The following is a 16,459-nucleotide window of genomic DNA, read 5'->3' as shown; positions in this document are numbered from 1 at the left end:
TTTGCTCTTGTACGTGCTATTAGTATATATTGGACTTGGAAGCTCCAAAAAACACCAGAGTAAGTACGTATGCACGCCTGCTCATCATCATATACATTTCCATCGATCGATCACACTAACTAGGTAACCAGGCCATCTAGCGCGCTTGATCATCAAATGATCATGGGACAGGTCCTCAAAGGCATAGCTGTGGCAATAGGACAAAGCCTAGCACACGGCGTAGTCGTCCCTGGTCTCATCGAATTCTTGAATGCTTCGCCAACTGCTTTCCATGCCGTTGGTAATGAAGAACATCCTCCCTTTCTTGCTATTTCGCATGCACATTTCAATGGCGTTCCTTTTTTCTTTTTTTTTTCCCAAGTGATAAACAAATTAAACTATGTTTGGGGGTAAAAATATTGACTTCTCTGTGGTACGATCGAGAGAGAACACAAGTTCAATATTGATTGGTGGGTTATATATAGTTTATTTATTAATTTTCATCGATTATATATTTACTTTTTCCAAGAAAAATAGTAAGTTAATAAATCTCTCTTAACAAGCTCGGATTTTTTTAATTTTCTATAGAGAGAAACTCCTCAGAGATCTAACTTGAAACCCACCAAGACCCATCTCTTTTTCATTTTTCCTTGGGGGAGGAGGGAGGAGCCCATCTAGCTCACTAATGGATTAAGAAAAATTCTATTCCTAAGCCTCATACACCACACACCATCATTTTTATAATTTATTTAATTTTATTCTCTTATCAAATGTGTGGTATATGGATTATGAGTAGAATAATTCAATTATTTTAAGAATAATAAAACCAAAAAAAACTTTAAAAAAATTTTAAAAAAATAAAAAATTTTTGATGTATGGTGTATGGGCTTATGAATAGCAATGCTCATGGATTAATGCATGCTTTTATGTGACCCCTACATCTGTGTGCGCCACACCATTCTCTAGTTGTCAATCTACCAGTACAACTACAAGGCGAAACTGTCACAAAATGATCAACACCTGAGGCTCACATGCAGCTTAGCCCACGTGTAGATTTCATGGACTTCGGAGTCTTCGGTGACTACACGCACCTCACCACTAAAACCAGCATCCATCCCTGTCCAACTTCCCAGCACACGCCACCACAATCACATGTATAAATTTTTTAACACCAGTGACTAGGTCAGCCCATGCTTTCTATCCAACTATGTTATTGTTTTTCCTAACCAACCATCAACGGTAACTCAATCTGCTAAGACCCTCATTTAAAACAACTCTCACATCCCAATCTGCAAAGATCATCGTTTAAAACAACTCTCATATCCCAATATGTTACTGTCTTTTTAAAACAACTCTTCCTTAATCGAGTCTCTCATATTTGTCTTAACATTATTGTAGAATCAGAGTTCAAGATGTTTTCTCCGATACTGTATAAAACTATAACTTATCATAAAATTTTAATCAGAAAGAAATAGATAGATTTAATCTTTTATATTTGTCTGGATTCTAATTTTTTAGTCCTAAAGTCCTTTTATTTTTCTTTTTTTATGCTCTGCAATAATTATAATGAGGAATTTGTTGAAGAATTTTACCTTCTGCTCGTATCTTCTTCCTTTTATACTAATGAAATGCTTAAAAAAAGACTCAAAACTTTTTATTCGAAAGATAAATGAATCGATTTTACGTGACTTGAGCTCGAGAGAACCTTCCATGCCAAAACTTGACTCGAATAAGTTAAAACCCCCGAAGAGTAGTTAAGCTTGACTGTGAACGCGTTTTAATTCTAGATGAGGCAAAGAAACGGTTGGTAGCTGCGGGGTATGAGCAAGTCTTGGAAAGAGAGGATTGGATATTGGAAGTCGGGAAGAAATACTTCTTCACCTGGAATTACTCCTCGATCATCGCTTTCGCAATCGGTAAAAAGTACGAATTTTTCACTATCCTACGGCTTAGTTGTAGAATGAGCTATTATTTTAGGTGGATTTAGTTTCCTTACTGCTGATATTGTGGAGCCTATGCTTAGATATGTCGCTGGAAATGGATTTCATATCATTGGTGCTCATACCGACAGTCCTTGTCTGAAACTGAAGCCGGTTTCCAAGGTGACCTCTTGGTTTCGTTGCCATTCCCTTAGTGGAAATATTACTTGTAAGATTATGTAGAATTGGGTGATTTAAGGTAAAAAAAGTTTACTTTTTTTATTCTTGGAATGTGTGTATGGTTTGTGCAGGTAACCAAAGGTGGGTATTTGGAGGTTGGTGTCCAAACGCATGGGGGTGGTTTGTGGCGTACTTGGTTTGATCGTGACTTAACGGTTGCCGGAAGAGTGATAATCAGAGAAGCAAAAAATGGTTCTGGTTCTGTTTCGTACTCGCATCGTCTTGTTAGAATTAAGGAGCCCATCATGCGGATCCCGACCCTGGCGATTCACTTGGACAGGTTATCTCCCAGTGTGAATTGTTGTCTCACCTGTTTTGATATTATGTGTTGTTATTCTGAAGTTGCCTTTTTTTTTTTTTTTTAATAATATGTTTGTTCTTTCTTGCCTTCTGTTGTACTATTTGTTGTGTTTTGTGAACAGGGGCTATAATGATGAATTTATGTTCAACACAGAGAATCATCTTCTTCCTGTCTTGGCAACATCAATTAAGGTATTCTTGGCATTACACACATTTAATTATATGCTTCTGTCTACCTTTGTGTGTGTGTGTTTTAATTATTATAAATCCTAGAAAATGATTATGAGGAAGTGTATCCTTTTTTCCCTCCTCACATGAAGTGAGGGCCAGAAAATTATTTTAGTGTTTCTCAATGTGAGACCTTACTGAGACCTTACAGGAATTACAATTCGTATGTTGAGTCTGAGTCTGCAATCACATCAGGTTAACTTGGTAGATTGAGATGTGCATTTTTTTACGAATACAAGCATAGGTTGTCTGGAGGAGTAACTGAACCTCTGACGAATATGTCTTGTTTAAGGTTTGAGTACGTCTTCCTTCTGATCAAAATCTTGCTTTATCCTATGAACTATGTTTTGCAGGCAGAGATCAATAAAAATGGTGCTGCAGATGGTTCAGGCAATAGTAGTGGTCAGACTAATGGAAAAAATGGTAATGAAAGAACTACCACTAATAGCTCAAAGCATCACTCGCTCCTATTACAGGTTAATAAATTCTTTTTCTTTTTTCTCTTCTCTTTTATTCTGCGGGGGTGGCAGGATCAATCTTTTTATATGTAGATTTCAGACTAAATGAATGTGTTAGTGGCATGATCACAAGTAGCTGTAACACTTTCAGTTGGAGTGTAATTTTTCTTTCTCTCTGTTTTTTCTCCCTAGCTGCTTGCAAATCAGATTGGCTGTGAACCTGATGATATATGTGATTTTGAGTTGCAAGCATGTGACACCCAACCGAGTATTATAGCAGGTGCCAGAAAGGAATTCATCTTCTCAGGGCAGCTTGATAATCTCTGCATGTCATTTTGCTCCCTAATGGTATGGCTTTGTATATAGGTTGTCTACTCTTTTTGTTGAGAGGGAAATAAGTGCTTCCCATAGAAAGTAGTTATATTTTCTTTCATTTTTTTCTCCTAATTGTGTAGTGTGGCCTTTGTTCTTCTCAACTCGTGTCTTGTCTCATCTCATAGTGTACAAAGAATGAAGTAAATTATTGGAACAGTCTACTTATTTTTCTCTTGTGCACGTACCATTGGGTAAGTTCAAAATACTTGTTAGGCACCATGTGTAATCAGACTATCATTTGGAAATGGTGCTTGCCATTTTGTCAGAAACCTTGTGCTTACCTTCCCTCTTTTGGGCAACATGCTGATTGATTCCTTGAACTGCTAAATCATAAATCTCCTTGAATTCCATTTGGAAATTTATCAAAATGAATTGACATGACGAGATTTTTTGGAATTGCCATGAACTACAGAAAGTGTAGTTGTGCAAAGTACTTGTCTGGACTCTGATCTCTGACTCGCCCTGACAGTCCACTGCATGTTTCAGAACTGAAACATAACACATGCAATATATTCCATCCACCTATGCTATATAATATCAACATTACTACCTTCCTTGTCGGTTTTCCTTCGATGTAGTAGAAAAATGTCCAATATGTTGTTTTTTTTTTAGTATAGATCAGCTAATTTGGATCTGCCGCTTAATGGTTTCAATTCCAGGCACTGATAGCTTCATCTTCTGAAAGTTCTCTTGAGGATGAGACTGGTGTTAGAATGGTGGCCTTGTTTGATCATGAGGAGGCTGGGTCTAACTCAGCCCAAGGAGCTGGGTCTCCTCTCCTGATAAATGACATGTCACGCATTACAAATTCCTTTGACCCGGCTTCTAAGGTGATCACTGCTCTGTGTCCTAGTGATCTAGGTTTTGATTGAAAAAAGGAAATGTTCACTTTGATCCTCCGACTAATTGCATGCCTTCAAAACCTAGATTCTGATTTATTCTTATTTTGTTATATAGATGATATAGTCTTGCTGATTTATGCTGCTAAACTAAAGCAGTCGGAAATCATTTCTTGCTGCAATGCAATCTTTCTTTTACAGCCAAAATATCTCATAGAAGGTCAACTTTTGTTAGCAGTTTCTGACCAAAAGAGGAAAGAAAATCCAATGCTTTTTCTCTGAATTAGTTTTTGAGATTTTTGTTTTGTTCACCAATCACATTTAGGGTGTGGAAGGCAACAAGATCACTGAAACAATTGTCAACTACCTAAAATGGTTTTAAATCCAAAGTTGGTGATTTTCAAGTAGATTTGCACTTCTTTCTTACATGAATTGTGAAGTCATGTTTCAAATTTTTTACCCAATTTTGAGCCACCATGGCTCGAACAGTCTACTTATTTTTCTCTTGTGCACGTACCATTGGGTAAGTCCAAAATACTTGTTAGGCACCATGTGTAATCAGACTATCATTTGGAAATGGTGCTTGCCATTTTGTCAGAAACCTGTGCTTACCTTCCCTCTTTTGGGCAACATGCTGATTGATTCCTTGAACTGCTAAATCATAAATCTCCTTGAATTCCATTTGGAAATTTATCAAAATGAATTGACATGACGAGATTTTCTAGAATTGCCATGAACTACAGAAAGTGTAGTTGTGCAAAGTACTTGTCTGGACTCTGATCTCTGACTCGCCCTGACAGTCCACTGCATGTTTCAGAACTGAAACATAACACATGCAATATATTCCATCCACCTATGCTATATAATATCAACATTACTACCTTCCTTGTCGGTTTTCCTTCGATGTAGTAGAAAAATGTCCTATATGTTGTTTTTTTTTTAGTATAGATCAGCTAATTTGGATCTGCCGCTTAATGGTTTCAATTCCAGGCACTGATAGCTTCATCTTCTGAAAGTTCTCTTGAGGATGAGACTGGTGTTAGAATGGTGGCCTTGTTTGATCATGAGGAGGCTGGGTCTAACTCAGCCCAAGGAGCTGGGTCTCCTCTCCTGATAAATGACATGTCACGCATTACAAATTCCTTTGACCCGGCTTCTAAGGTGATCACTGCTCTGTGTCCTGGTGATCTAGGTTTTGATTGAAAAAAGGAAATGTTCACTTTGATCCTCCGACTAATTGCATGCCTTCAAAACCTAGATTCTGATTTATTCTTATTTTGTTATATAGATGATATAGTCTTGCTGATTTATGCTGCTAAACTAAAGCAGTCGGAAATCATTTCTTGCTGCAATGCAATCTTTCTTTTACAGCCAAAATATCTCATAGAAGGTCAACTTTTGTTAGCAGTTTCTGACCAAAAGAGGAAAGAAAATCCAATGCTTTTTCTCTGAATTAGTTTTTGAGATTTTTGTTTTGTTCACCAATCACATTTAGGGTGTGGAAGGCAACAAGATCACTGAAACAATTGTCAACTACCTAAAATGGTTTTAAATCCAAAGTTGGTGATTTTCAAGTAGATTTGCACTTCTTTCTTACATGAATTGTGAAGTCATGTTTCAAATTTTTTACCCAATTTTGAGCCACCATGGCTCGAACAGTCTACTTATTTTTCTCTTGTGCACGTACCATTGGGTAAGTCCAAAATACTTGTTAGGCACCATGTGTAATCAGACTATCATTTGGAAATAGTGCTTGCCATTTTGTCAGAAACCTGTGCTTACCTTCCCTCTTTTGGGCAACATGCTGATTGATTCCTTGAACTGCTAAATCATAAATCTCCTTGAATTCCATTTGGAAATTTATCAAAATGAATTGACATGACGAGATTTTCTGGAATTGCCATGAACTACAGAAAGTGTAGTTGTGCAAAGTACTTGTCTGGACTCTGATCTCTGACTCGCCCTGACAGTCCACTGCATGTTTCAGAACTGAAACATAACACATGCAATATATTCCATCCACCTATGCTATATAATATCAACATTACTACCTTCCTTGTCGGTTTTCTTTCTATGTAGTAGAAAAATGTCCTATATGTTGTTTTTTTTTTAGTATAGATCAGCTAATTTGGATCTGCCGCTTAATGGTTTCAATTCCAGGCACTGATAGCTTCATCTTCTGAAAGTTCTCTTGAGGATGAGACTGGTGTTAGAATGGTGGCCTTGTTTGATCATGAGGAGGCTGGGTCTAACTCAGCCCAAGGAGCTGGGTCTCCTCTCCTGATAAATGACATGTCACGCATTACAAATTCCTTTGACCCGGCTTCTAAGGTGATCACTGCTCTGTGTCCTGGTGATCTAGGTTTTGATTGAAAAAAGGAAATGTTCACTTTGATCCTCCGACTAATTGCATGCCTTCAAAACCTAGATTCTGATTTATTCTTATTTTGTTATATAGATGATATAGTCTTGCTGATTTATGCTGCTAAACTAAAGCAGTCGGAAATCATTTCTTGCTGCAATGCAATCTTTCTTTTACAGCCAAAATATCTCATAGAAGGTCAACTTTTGTTAGCAGTTTCTGACCAAAAGAGGAAAGAAAATCCAATGCTTTTTCTCTGAATTAGTTTTTGAGATTTTTGTTTTGTTCACCAATCACATTTAGGGTGTGGAAGGCAGCAAGATCACTGAAACAATTGTCAATTACCTAAAATGGTTTTAAATCCAAAGTTGGTGATTTTCAAGTAGATTTGCACTTCTTTCTTACATGAATTGTGAAGTCATGTTTCAAATTTTTTACCCAATTTTGAGCCACCATGGCTCGAACAGTCTACTTATTTTTCTCTTGTGCACGTACCATTGGGTAAGTCCAAAATACTTGTTAGGCACCATGTGTAATCAGACTATCATTTGGAAATGGTGCTTGCCATTTTGTCAGAAACCTGTGCTTACCTTCCCTCTTTTGGGCAACATGCTGATTGATTCCTTGAACTGCTAAATCATAAATCTCCTTGAATTCCATTTGGAAATTTATCAAAATGAATTGACATGACGAGATTTTCTAGAATTGCCATGAACTACAGAAAGTGTAGTTGTGCAAAGTACTTGTCTGGACTCTGATCTCTGACTCGCCCTGACAGTCCACTGCATGTTTCAGAACTGAAACATAACACATGCAATATATTCCATCCACCTATGCTATATAATATCAACATTACTACCTTCCTTGTCGGTTTTCCTTCGATGTAGTAGAAAAATGTCCTATATGTTGTTTTTTTTTTAGTATAGATCAGCTAATTTGGATCTGCCGCTTAATGGTTTCAATTCCAGGCACTGATAGCTTCATCTTCTGAAAGTTCTCTTGAGGATGAGGATGAGGATGAGACTGGTGTTGGAATGGTGGCCTTGTTTGATCATGAGGAGGCTGGGTCTAACTCAGCCCAAGGAGCTGGGTCTCCTCTCCTGATAAATGCCATGTCACGCATTACAAATTCCTTTGACCCGGCTTCTAAGGTGATCACTTGTGTCCTGGTGATCTCATTTATGATTGATTCCCTGATTTCTTCTTATTTTGCAATGTCAATTGGTTGGTCCTGCTCAGATTTATGCTTATCAACTATCTAACATACACTTGGCAAATCATGATTCCTTGAACTGCAAAATGAATTGAATCAAGTTTTTAGCTGCAAAGTACTTGTCTGGACTCTGATCTCTGACTCGCCCTGACAGTCCACTGCATGTTTCAGAACTGAAACATAACACATGCAATATATTCCATCCACCTATGCTATATAATATCAACATTACTACCTTCCTTGTCGGTTTTCCTTTGTAGTAGAAAAATGTCCTATATGTTGTTTTTTTTTTAGTACAGATCAGCTAAGAATGCTTCCGATTTATGCAATGATTTTCCTCTCATTTATGAGATTCCCTTGATCTTCTTATTTTGCAATGTCAATTGGTTGGTCTGTTATCTATATTTTATGGTCCTAGATACACATTGAATCTCTTAGTCCCACGGCCAAATATAATGTGTCGCAATTTTTTCTCCGTGAGTTCTTATAAACTCCTTATCTTGATCTCTTCTTGTCTAATATCTACAATGCATGAAGTCAGTTATTGAAACTATCTGCTTCTTTTCTCTTGTGGTATGTACCACTGGGCGAGTCTAAACGACTTGCTTGATATTTTCTCTAATCAATATGTCATTTGGGCTTGAGGCTTGGCCATTTTTTCAGAAACTTGTGCTTAGCTTCCCTTACTTGGGAAACATGCTGATTGATTACTTGAGGATAAACTCCTTAATCATAAATTTCATTAAATTGCATTTGGGAAGTTATCAATATGAATTGACATGAAAAATCTTTCACCAAAGACTCAAGAAATTTATTTATGCAAATTTCTTGCCGGTGCTCTGGTCCAAAGACATACTTTTCTGAACTCTAATTTAGACAGCCCACTGCATGTTTTTGGAATTGAAACATAACACCTACAATGCATCACCATTGTAACTTTCTGATATCCTCATCTATTGGAGGAAACATATGTACTTAGTTATTTGGGTTCAAAGCAGCTGATCTGCATATGCTACTTACTTTATGGTTTCAATTTCAGGCATTGATAGATTCTACTTCTTCTGAAAGCAGTCTTGAGGATGAGACTGGTGTTAGACTCGTAGCCTTGTTCGATCATGAGGAGGTTGGGTCTAACTCCGCTCAAGGAGCTGGGTCTCCTGTCATGCTAGACTCTTTATCACGAATTACAGACTCCTTTGGCCCAGATTCTAAGGTTATAACTGCTCCATGTTCTTCTGATGAGATTCTGAGTCTTGATTAAAAACGCATGTTCACTTTTATTCTCTGAATGATGATCCATGCCTTCAAAATCTAGATCCTGCTGAGCTAAAGCAATTTGAAAGCCACGGAATGCGATATTTCATTTACTTCACAATCTGGAAATTTATTTACTTTTATTGTATTTGTTTCTTTCCAGCTGCTTGAGAAAGCTATCCAGAGGAGTTTCCTTGTATCTGCTGACATGGCACATGCATTGCACCCTAACTATATGGTTCGTTGCCTACTGTAATCTTAGTTTACCAGCATTGATAGTATATGGTTTACTGCAGAATGTTGATATAGAGTTGCCTCCGTAGGACAAACATGAAGATAATCATCAGCCAAAGATGCATGGAGGGCTTGTCATTAAACACAATGCAAATCAACGCTATGCAACCAATGCGGTCACTTCCTTCATATTCAAAGAAATAGCAGCAAAGCATAACCTTCCTGTTCAGGTCGGTTTCTCACTACATTGGCTATTATATTTGTGAAAAATTCTAGGGTGCTAGATCATCTGTATAAAATGGAATTGCCTAAATTGAAAACAGAGAAACAAATAAGATCTCTCTCTCTCCCTCCCGGGCCATTTTAGACCCCGTTTGAATAATGAGATGAGATGAAATGATTTTATATGAAAGTAGAAAATTGAATAAAATATTATTAGAATATTATTATTTTTAATATTGTTATTGTTTTAGGATTTAAAAAAGTTGAATTGTTTATTATATTTTGTGTAAAAATTTAAGAAAATTATAACGATGAGATGAAACCATTTTTGGTATACAAACGGAAAATGTTATGATAATATAAATTTGTGTAGCCTAAAAAGTGATTAAACCATAGGAACCACATGTAATGCAGGAATTTGTGGTCCGCAATTACATGCCATGTGGTCCAACCATTGGTCCTATCCTTGCAAGCGGTGTGGGGATTCGTACGGTTGATGTAGGCGCACCCCAGCTATCAATGCACAGTATTCGAGAAATGTGTGCCATAGATGATGTGATGCATTCATATGAGCATTTCAAGGCTTATTTTCAAGAATTCTCACATCTAGACGCAAAGATGACAGTTGACGTATAGGCTTGTGCTGTGTCTGTCTTTGGAAATTCAGCATGGTTATAATGTAATAATGCTTGAAACAATATTAAATGAACTGCTGGAATGTTGTGCTGGATCTGCAAAGTACTTGGCTGTTTTCAAACGAAGTTGAATTAAAATCAATGCGAGCAGCTTGAAATCTTTATAAGTTTCAAAATTCTACTTGTTTGCAGATCACTTTCTGTAATTATGTTAATGTTTTGCTACGTTTTCTTGTCCAGGTTCAATCAAAGCAGCATCAGGTATCTGTAGCACTTTATAAAGCGCCACAGAAAATCCTGGAACTTTTTTTTTAATCGTTTATATTCCCTGCAATGTGATTCTTGCCAGCCCTCAAGTTTTAACTTTCCCATATTTAGCGATTTCTAAGAACAATTAAGAACTAATGCTCCAATGGTCGCCCGTTTTGTTTGTGCAATGAAAAGGAAGATCACTAGTCCTTTCATCCAAGAAGGTCGAGCATGGCACATGGAGTTTGGTATTCAAAGATGCTCCTTCCTCTAACTGGCCGCTTGATAAATTGGCTTGGCATTAGAATATTATTTTTTAAAAATTAAATTATTTATTATATTTTATATAAAAATTTAAAAAAATTATAATAATTAAATGAGATGAGTTGACAGGTATGATAAATGGAAGTTGTTTATATTAAAGAGAGAATATAGTGCAACAGGTCAACAGAAATCCCTCATTAAGAGCATTAGCATTGGTCTATGCATATGCATATACAAAATTATATTTGCATAATATGATCCTAAAATTCTTCACATTGGCTTATGCATATCCAAATATTTAGCTACTTATGAATAGTGCTTATCCGAATTTGGATAACCACTATTCACCCTACAAATCATATTTTAATAATTATTTATCTCTCCTCCCACTCTCTCTCACACAATCCTTTCATTTTCTCCCTCATTCAACAACAAAACAAACATTCACTTGCACATTCATTTTATTATTATAATATATTATATATTTTTTTCATTTTATTATATTTTTAATATATTATTATTAAAAAATTATATTTTTTATTATTACATTTGTATCATTAATGTCAAATGTATGTAGTGGATATTAATTGTAAAATATATAAAAAAAATTGATTTTAGCAAAAAAGTAATAATAATAAAATAATAATATTTTATTATTATTTTGTTTCAAATATACATAAGTAAATGTGAAAATTTTACTTAAATGATAAAATGGATATGTAAAAGAGGTAATTTTACATATGCATAAACCAATACCAATGTTCTAACAACAAGCAGGATATCCATTATTCGCAGACATAATAAGCCCAAAAGAAAGGCCTGAATTAGGCGTATTTTTTTATTTCCATCAGCTGTTGTCCCACATCGCAGAGATGAGAAAGGTTGTGTTAAGTGGGAGCCATTAAAGAGGCAGCTCGTTGCAAGTAGTCAATCACGCACCCACGCGGTGTGCACAAAGCGAACTATTCTTTCGCCTTTTACTAAATAATGCTGTGTGCTCGCCGTAAATAGTGGCATACGCCTATTTTTGGAGGGATTTCTTCTTTTGAGGAAGCCCCTTACAATCCTAGTTCTGAAGCTTTTCAGCTGTGCATGTAATTACAGTTCTGCTGTTTATAAACATGACTCGAACATCTTATCAGTTATATGTTCCAAATACTATCGCTAGAAGTTCTATTTTTATTTTGTTGCTGTAACAAGTAGATATTGCTTAAAATTATGTTGTTGGAGAGATCATGAATGAAGGGGGAGGAGAATCAGTCATATTTGTGTATGGAACCGCCTGCAATGGCCGGTGAAGGTTTGATTCAGCCCAAGACAGCAATTCAGCCATTGCTTCGGCAGTAGAAAGGGTCGATGGAGTGGAGTCTTTTGGTTCATGCATATGAGTGATTGCCCCTTGCTTCTGTGTTTTTCTGCAGTTAACACGGAGAAAAGCTTTCCCGTAGGTGGGTGTTTCCCTGTTTTGGGATCCCTGGGGAAGGTTTTCCATGGCCTAAGGTGACCCCCAAGACTTGTTTGTTGGATTTTCTTGTATAGGAGCATTCCATCTGGCCTGGAATTCTAGAGAACTCTGTTCTTGGTGAGCAGCCAATAAGAGATTCATTGCAAACCCTACAAGAACAAGTTGATTTTACATGACAAAGAAGTCTGGTTTGGATCATAAAATGCCAGCAGTTTCAAATATCATTGTCTGCTTGTATTGTACTTATCAATCTCACTCACACAGAATAAGTTATATGCCTTTGAATTTACACAATACCATATGCATATCAACCCGCTAATTCAAATGAGCATGAAGGGTCGACACGTTTTCAATTTCAAACCTAAAGATACATTAAAATCAAATACAGTTGGAATAACTAATTCCACTTGGTACCTCAAAGGATTCAACTACACTTAAAACCTTGTCATTTAATGGGCTGCACTTTCATTTACTAGATGAAGGTTAAGGAACTAGCACCATAATCGATTGTTTTTTCTTCCTCTCAGGCAAGCACTGGGCCCAGTGGAAAACTAAGTAAATAAACAGACATCAAGATGACAAAGATTGTCAACAACGCAAAAAATGTATATCACCAGCGTGCAGTTCCACGCATTTATATTATGTATGGGTTACTTGATTAAACCTCAAAAAGTTGACAGCAGCCATCGTGTGCAATTTGGAAAATCAAGTCAAGTGAATCAGATCAGTTGAAAAATTCAACCTTGTATCAGAAAAATGGGGAAAAAAATACAATGCTTTCTAAGAAAGCAATCCATTTATAAGTAAAAGGGAGGCTGCTTTCACGAAGTGAGCACCTTCTGAACCTCAGTTGTGACCTCTTTGGGAGCTTTTTCTGCATGAAGATTGGCAACAATGCCCTTCTTGGAATAATAATCAATAACCTGCATTCCAAACCACACAATTAGGATGAGGGAAATTAGTCAAGCGTTGCCCGAAAATCCCAATTTAACCTTCCAACTCTCCATAAACCTCCTCCCAAACCGTAATGGAATATCATGGGTACCAGCCCTCCAAACTATCTCTGTAAAATAATGATGACAACTTCTTGACTCGGTTCACAGGGTAATCAAAGACAGCTTATTATAGTTAACAACAACAAAAATGATTGTAAAAGGGAACCAAAAAAAAAAACCCTCATAATTATATAACTTCATCAAAACCCACCCACTCCCTCCTTCCCTCCCTCCAGGACAATATACTATTCAAAAGAATTAATGTTGAAATTCAATTGTGGTTATTGTCAACTGATTGATTCTAAAAGGCTGCAGATCACTGATAATTATCACAAAGAACGATAGTTTAATATTTTCCATTCATCTGGACTTAACCAATCAAATTAAAATCTGTAGGAAGGGCTGATAGAAGGAATACTGGTTCAGTTTGCTTGTGAAATGCCTCCAGCCTTGATTTGAGAACTGCTGCAGTATCATCCTTGCGCTGAATCAAAGGTTCTCCAGTAACCTTAGACATACCAGAACGAGAAGAAGTTCTTTAAGAATGACAAATCAAGTAACATATTAATATATGGGAAGCATACTCACATTGACATTGCCCTCCAGACCAGATTAACATGCTGATGGTTAATAAATAGAGCTTTTGCTGCCTTTGTATTTTTAGCACTAATAATTATGTGCACACATCTTATTAAAGCTCTTGGATGTTGTCAAGATTCCTAGAGGCATCAATTACATTTTTTAACCAAAAGAATAAAAAAGGAAATAGCCTTACATCATCAGATCCTGGAACTTTGGGAGGTGCAAATTTGGTGTGGTAGGTTCTACCACTGGATGGGTGTATCCAGCGACCAGTAATTCTCTCCTCTAAGATTGCATCATCAATTGCAAAGTTGAGCACCTTATCAACTTTGACTCCCTTCTTTTCCAGCATTTCATCAAGCTACATAAGGAAGGAAGAAAAAAAAAAAAGCAAGGTTAGAAATGCAAGAATACAAACACATTTGAACAGAACAAATCAAGGAGGCAGAACTGAGAAATATTCAGATAACAGTGTGACACCTTTTGTGCTTGGACCACAGTCCTTGGAAATCCATCAAGAATGTACTTGCTAGATAAAATGCTTATTGCTTAACCGTGTGATAGATCGCACAAGTACTTTTGGATCATAACTGTGCTTTCGATCATAGAACCTACAACTATTCTCTTTGAGAAATGGAATACAATGCTTTATTTACCAGAATAAGATGATTCAGCATCACCAATTATGTATTTGGTGCTCAAACTTTTAAGTTAAGCATCAGTTTCCACATCTGATTATGAAAACATCAGAGTACAAATAAAGATAATATGCAAAAGATTCACTTAATAGTGATCTGCTCAATTATGCTTTACACTGTCAGAAAGATCAAATGCAAATTGCTTCAAATGAGAAACCGCAAACCACAAGCAAGAGAACAGGTATGAAAAACATGGTGGCAGCCAGTTACTAAGATGCAGCTTTCTCTTTCTTGTCTGACAAGAGCCTATAAAAAAGAAACCACACAAAACAAACTTCATTATTGAACTTATTGAACTGCAAATGTTTGGTTAAAAAACAATGTTTACTATCAAATTGACTTTCTGGTACAAGAAAGTAAAACTAACGAAAGGAACTCTGAAGTTGCATATGCATACAAGCATACCATTCGAGCTGTCCCCGGGCCTTGGAACAGTTTATTAAGAATTTGGATAGGGCAGAGATGTCTCAGATTCAAAGAAGACTATTTGAACAAATGAAAATATGCTTTGATGTAATGGTACTTGAATAAAATGATATCAGAAGCTTAAATAAAGAACAGAATAAAGGTGCCACCGAGATTTCTAATCATTTTTCTTTCTCCACCCCCGCCAAACCCTCCCACCCTTTTCTGGGGCTACATAATGAACTGAAATAGACTTTCTTGAGTTCGGAAATGAATGGTGACTTCAATGGAAGCAGGTCAAGCAGACCCCTTATCTGTTTGAAATTACGCTAATAATTTGATTCGATTCACATTTCAGTGCTTTTCATTTACACCGAAAACTTACGTAACAAGGGGACAGCATCTTTCTTGAACATCTTTAATCACAAGCTAGTTGTTACTTACCCCTGACCCTTTGCCCATCGAGAGAGTTGATAAAGTTGGACGGTCTCATTCGAGACATGGCATACCAGAAGTAGATAATTGCGGGGCTGTACCATCCACGCAAATCTCATGAACAATGCCGAGTAGACACACATTGCTACAAGCACCCAATTAACAGCGAGATTAGAATCTTGACAAGATAATATACATGCCAAGAAAATCCCTAAACTAACTTTTAAACCAGACACGTTCAACCTGCTGTCATGTTGCCCGAAATCATCTCCGGGGGTTTCTTCATGTCTGCCAACCCCTGTTAAATTTGTTTTGATAAGTTAAACACGGATAAAATCCGCAGGACTGAAATTTAAATGACTCACAAAAGCGTGAAAACTAGACCTCCACTTCATTTTTTTTTTATAAGTAAATAGACCTCCACTCCATGAGAGCTAGATTAATTTATTAACTAGGATATGTCGAACACGAAAACAAAACTCCACATATAAACTTAAAATAACATTACAGAATCGTGAAAGCAGAACATACAGCAGCTACGAATCCCCAATTGGCAACAGGTCCCCAAAAGTGAGTTGTTTTCGGACCAACCGGACTGTTCAAGAATGCCCTGAAAGCAGCCATGTATCACCAATCCTTGCCTGAATAGCCCTGTAACAGTCGACAGTAAAAAAAAAATCAATAATTCAAAGTTGTTCGAGTACGAGAAAATTTCAAGATTCAGTTGACAACCGTGACAATTAAAGAAATTTCGGGGGACTAATAGCTGAAATTTGATGAAACATAAACAGCGAGTAGATAAAATTTGATCAACAAGTGCTGGGACATAGTTATATCAAAGCCCAAATCAGCATGTATGACTTTCGCAAGATAGAAACAAAAATACAATGAAGTTGCTGAGATTCATCAGCTAAGAACGAAAAACCCTAGCCCTAATACCTTAAGAAGATGGAGACGATGAACGATTAGGCAACAGAGAGGCTACGGGAAGTGGGAGTTGGATGATTTTGTAACAAACCCTTAAAATGATTTTATTATTATTTTTTTTCAAAGCAGGTAAAAGGATAGCTCAATTTGAGTGAGAACCTCCCAAAAATTTATATTTTTG

General features: G+C 36.7%; 3 protein-coding genes and 1 non-coding gene across 5 annotated transcripts; 2 read left to right on the top strand and 2 right to left on the bottom strand.

The window, feature by feature from the left end:
• Positions 1 to 78: 78 nt before the first annotated feature.
• On the top strand, positions 79 to 10,401 carry LOC108999798 (probable aspartyl aminopeptidase). Of its 2 annotated transcripts, XM_035687275.1 has the most exons (15): positions 79 to 280; positions 1,767 to 1,902; positions 2,003 to 2,081; positions 2,210 to 2,418; positions 2,561 to 2,630; positions 3,020 to 3,142; positions 3,317 to 3,472; positions 4,159 to 4,329; positions 5,329 to 5,499; positions 6,499 to 6,669; positions 7,669 to 7,851; positions 8,953 to 9,126; positions 9,331 to 9,405; positions 9,491 to 9,631; positions 10,038 to 10,401. In XM_035687275.1, exons 1-15 carry the CDS (start codon positions 157 to 159, stop codon positions 10,257 to 10,259), a joined length of 2,205 nt encoding a protein of 734 aa, XP_035543168.1. In that variant the 5' UTR covers positions 79 to 156; the 3' UTR covers positions 10,260 to 10,401. The 2 variants fall into 2 exon arrangements, with proteins under 2 accessions (XP_035543168.1, XP_035543169.1); XM_035687276.1 differs by lacking the exons at positions 4,159 to 4,329; positions 5,329 to 5,499; positions 6,499 to 6,669; positions 7,669 to 7,851.
• Positions 10,402 to 11,708: 1,307 nt separating this feature from the next.
• On the top strand, positions 11,709 to 11,826 carry LOC118347787. The gene has a single exon (XR_004800934.1). It is a non-coding gene; the product is annotated as a U5 spliceosomal RNA (small nuclear RNA).
• Positions 11,827 to 12,821: 995 nt separating this feature from the next.
• LOC118347625 (adenylate kinase 4-like) lies at positions 12,822 to 14,362 on the bottom strand (the record flags this gene model as incomplete). Its single annotated transcript, XM_035687286.1, has 4 exons — positions 12,822 to 13,159; positions 13,650 to 13,739; positions 14,007 to 14,174; positions 14,294 to 14,362. Coding segments are annotated over 4 exons (429 nt in total), but the record flags the coding sequence as incomplete, so codon positions are not given.
• Positions 14,363 to 14,438: 76 nt separating this feature from the next.
• On the bottom strand, positions 14,439 to 16,423 carry LOC108999699 (mitochondrial pyruvate carrier 1). Its single transcript, XM_035687285.1, has 5 exons — positions 16,291 to 16,423; positions 15,883 to 16,002; positions 15,595 to 15,649; positions 15,361 to 15,496; positions 14,439 to 14,757 (listed from the first exon to the last, which is right to left on the bottom strand). Exons 2-5 carry the CDS (start codon positions 15,973 to 15,975, stop codon positions 14,721 to 14,723), a joined length of 321 nt encoding a protein of 106 aa, XP_035543178.1. The 5' UTR covers positions 15,976 to 16,002; positions 16,291 to 16,423; the 3' UTR covers positions 14,439 to 14,720.
• Between the last annotated feature and the right edge of the window lie 36 nt (positions 16,424 to 16,459).

This window comes from Juglans regia, chromosome 2 (assembly GCF_001411555.2).
Source record: "Juglans regia cultivar Chandler chromosome 2, Walnut 2.0, whole genome shotgun sequence".
Lineage (NCBI taxonomy): Eukaryota > Viridiplantae > Streptophyta > Magnoliopsida > Fagales > Juglandaceae > Juglans > Juglans regia.
This window is presented reverse-complemented; position numbering and strand designations above follow the sequence as displayed.

Excerpts from the sequence above, each read along its gene's own strand:
- LOC108999798 (XM_035687275.1), top strand. The coding sequence starts at position 157 with ATGATCATGGGACAGGTCCTCAAAGGCATAGCTGTGGCAATAGGACAA. Across the intron at positions 7,852-8,952 it reads CCTTTGACCCGGCTTCTAAG|GCATTGATAGATTCTACTTC; the intron begins GTGATCACTTGT and ends TTTCAATTTCAG. Across the intron at positions 9,632-10,037 it reads AGCATAACCTTCCTGTTCAG|GAATTTGTGGTCCGCAATTA; the intron begins GTCGGTTTCTCA and ends CATGTAATGCAG.
- LOC108999699 (XM_035687285.1), bottom strand. The coding sequence starts at position 15,975 with ATGGCTGCTTTCAGGGCATTCTTGAACAGTCCGGTTGGTCCGAAAACA. Across the intron at positions 15,497-15,594 it reads TTCGGGCAACATGACAGCAG|CAATGTGTGTCTACTCGGCA; the intron begins GTTGAACGTGTC and ends GGGTGCTTGTAG. Across the intron at positions 14,758-15,360 it reads CGATGGGCAAAGGGTCAGGG|GCTCTTGTCAGACAAGAAAG; the intron begins GTAAGTAACAAC and ends TCTTTTTTATAG.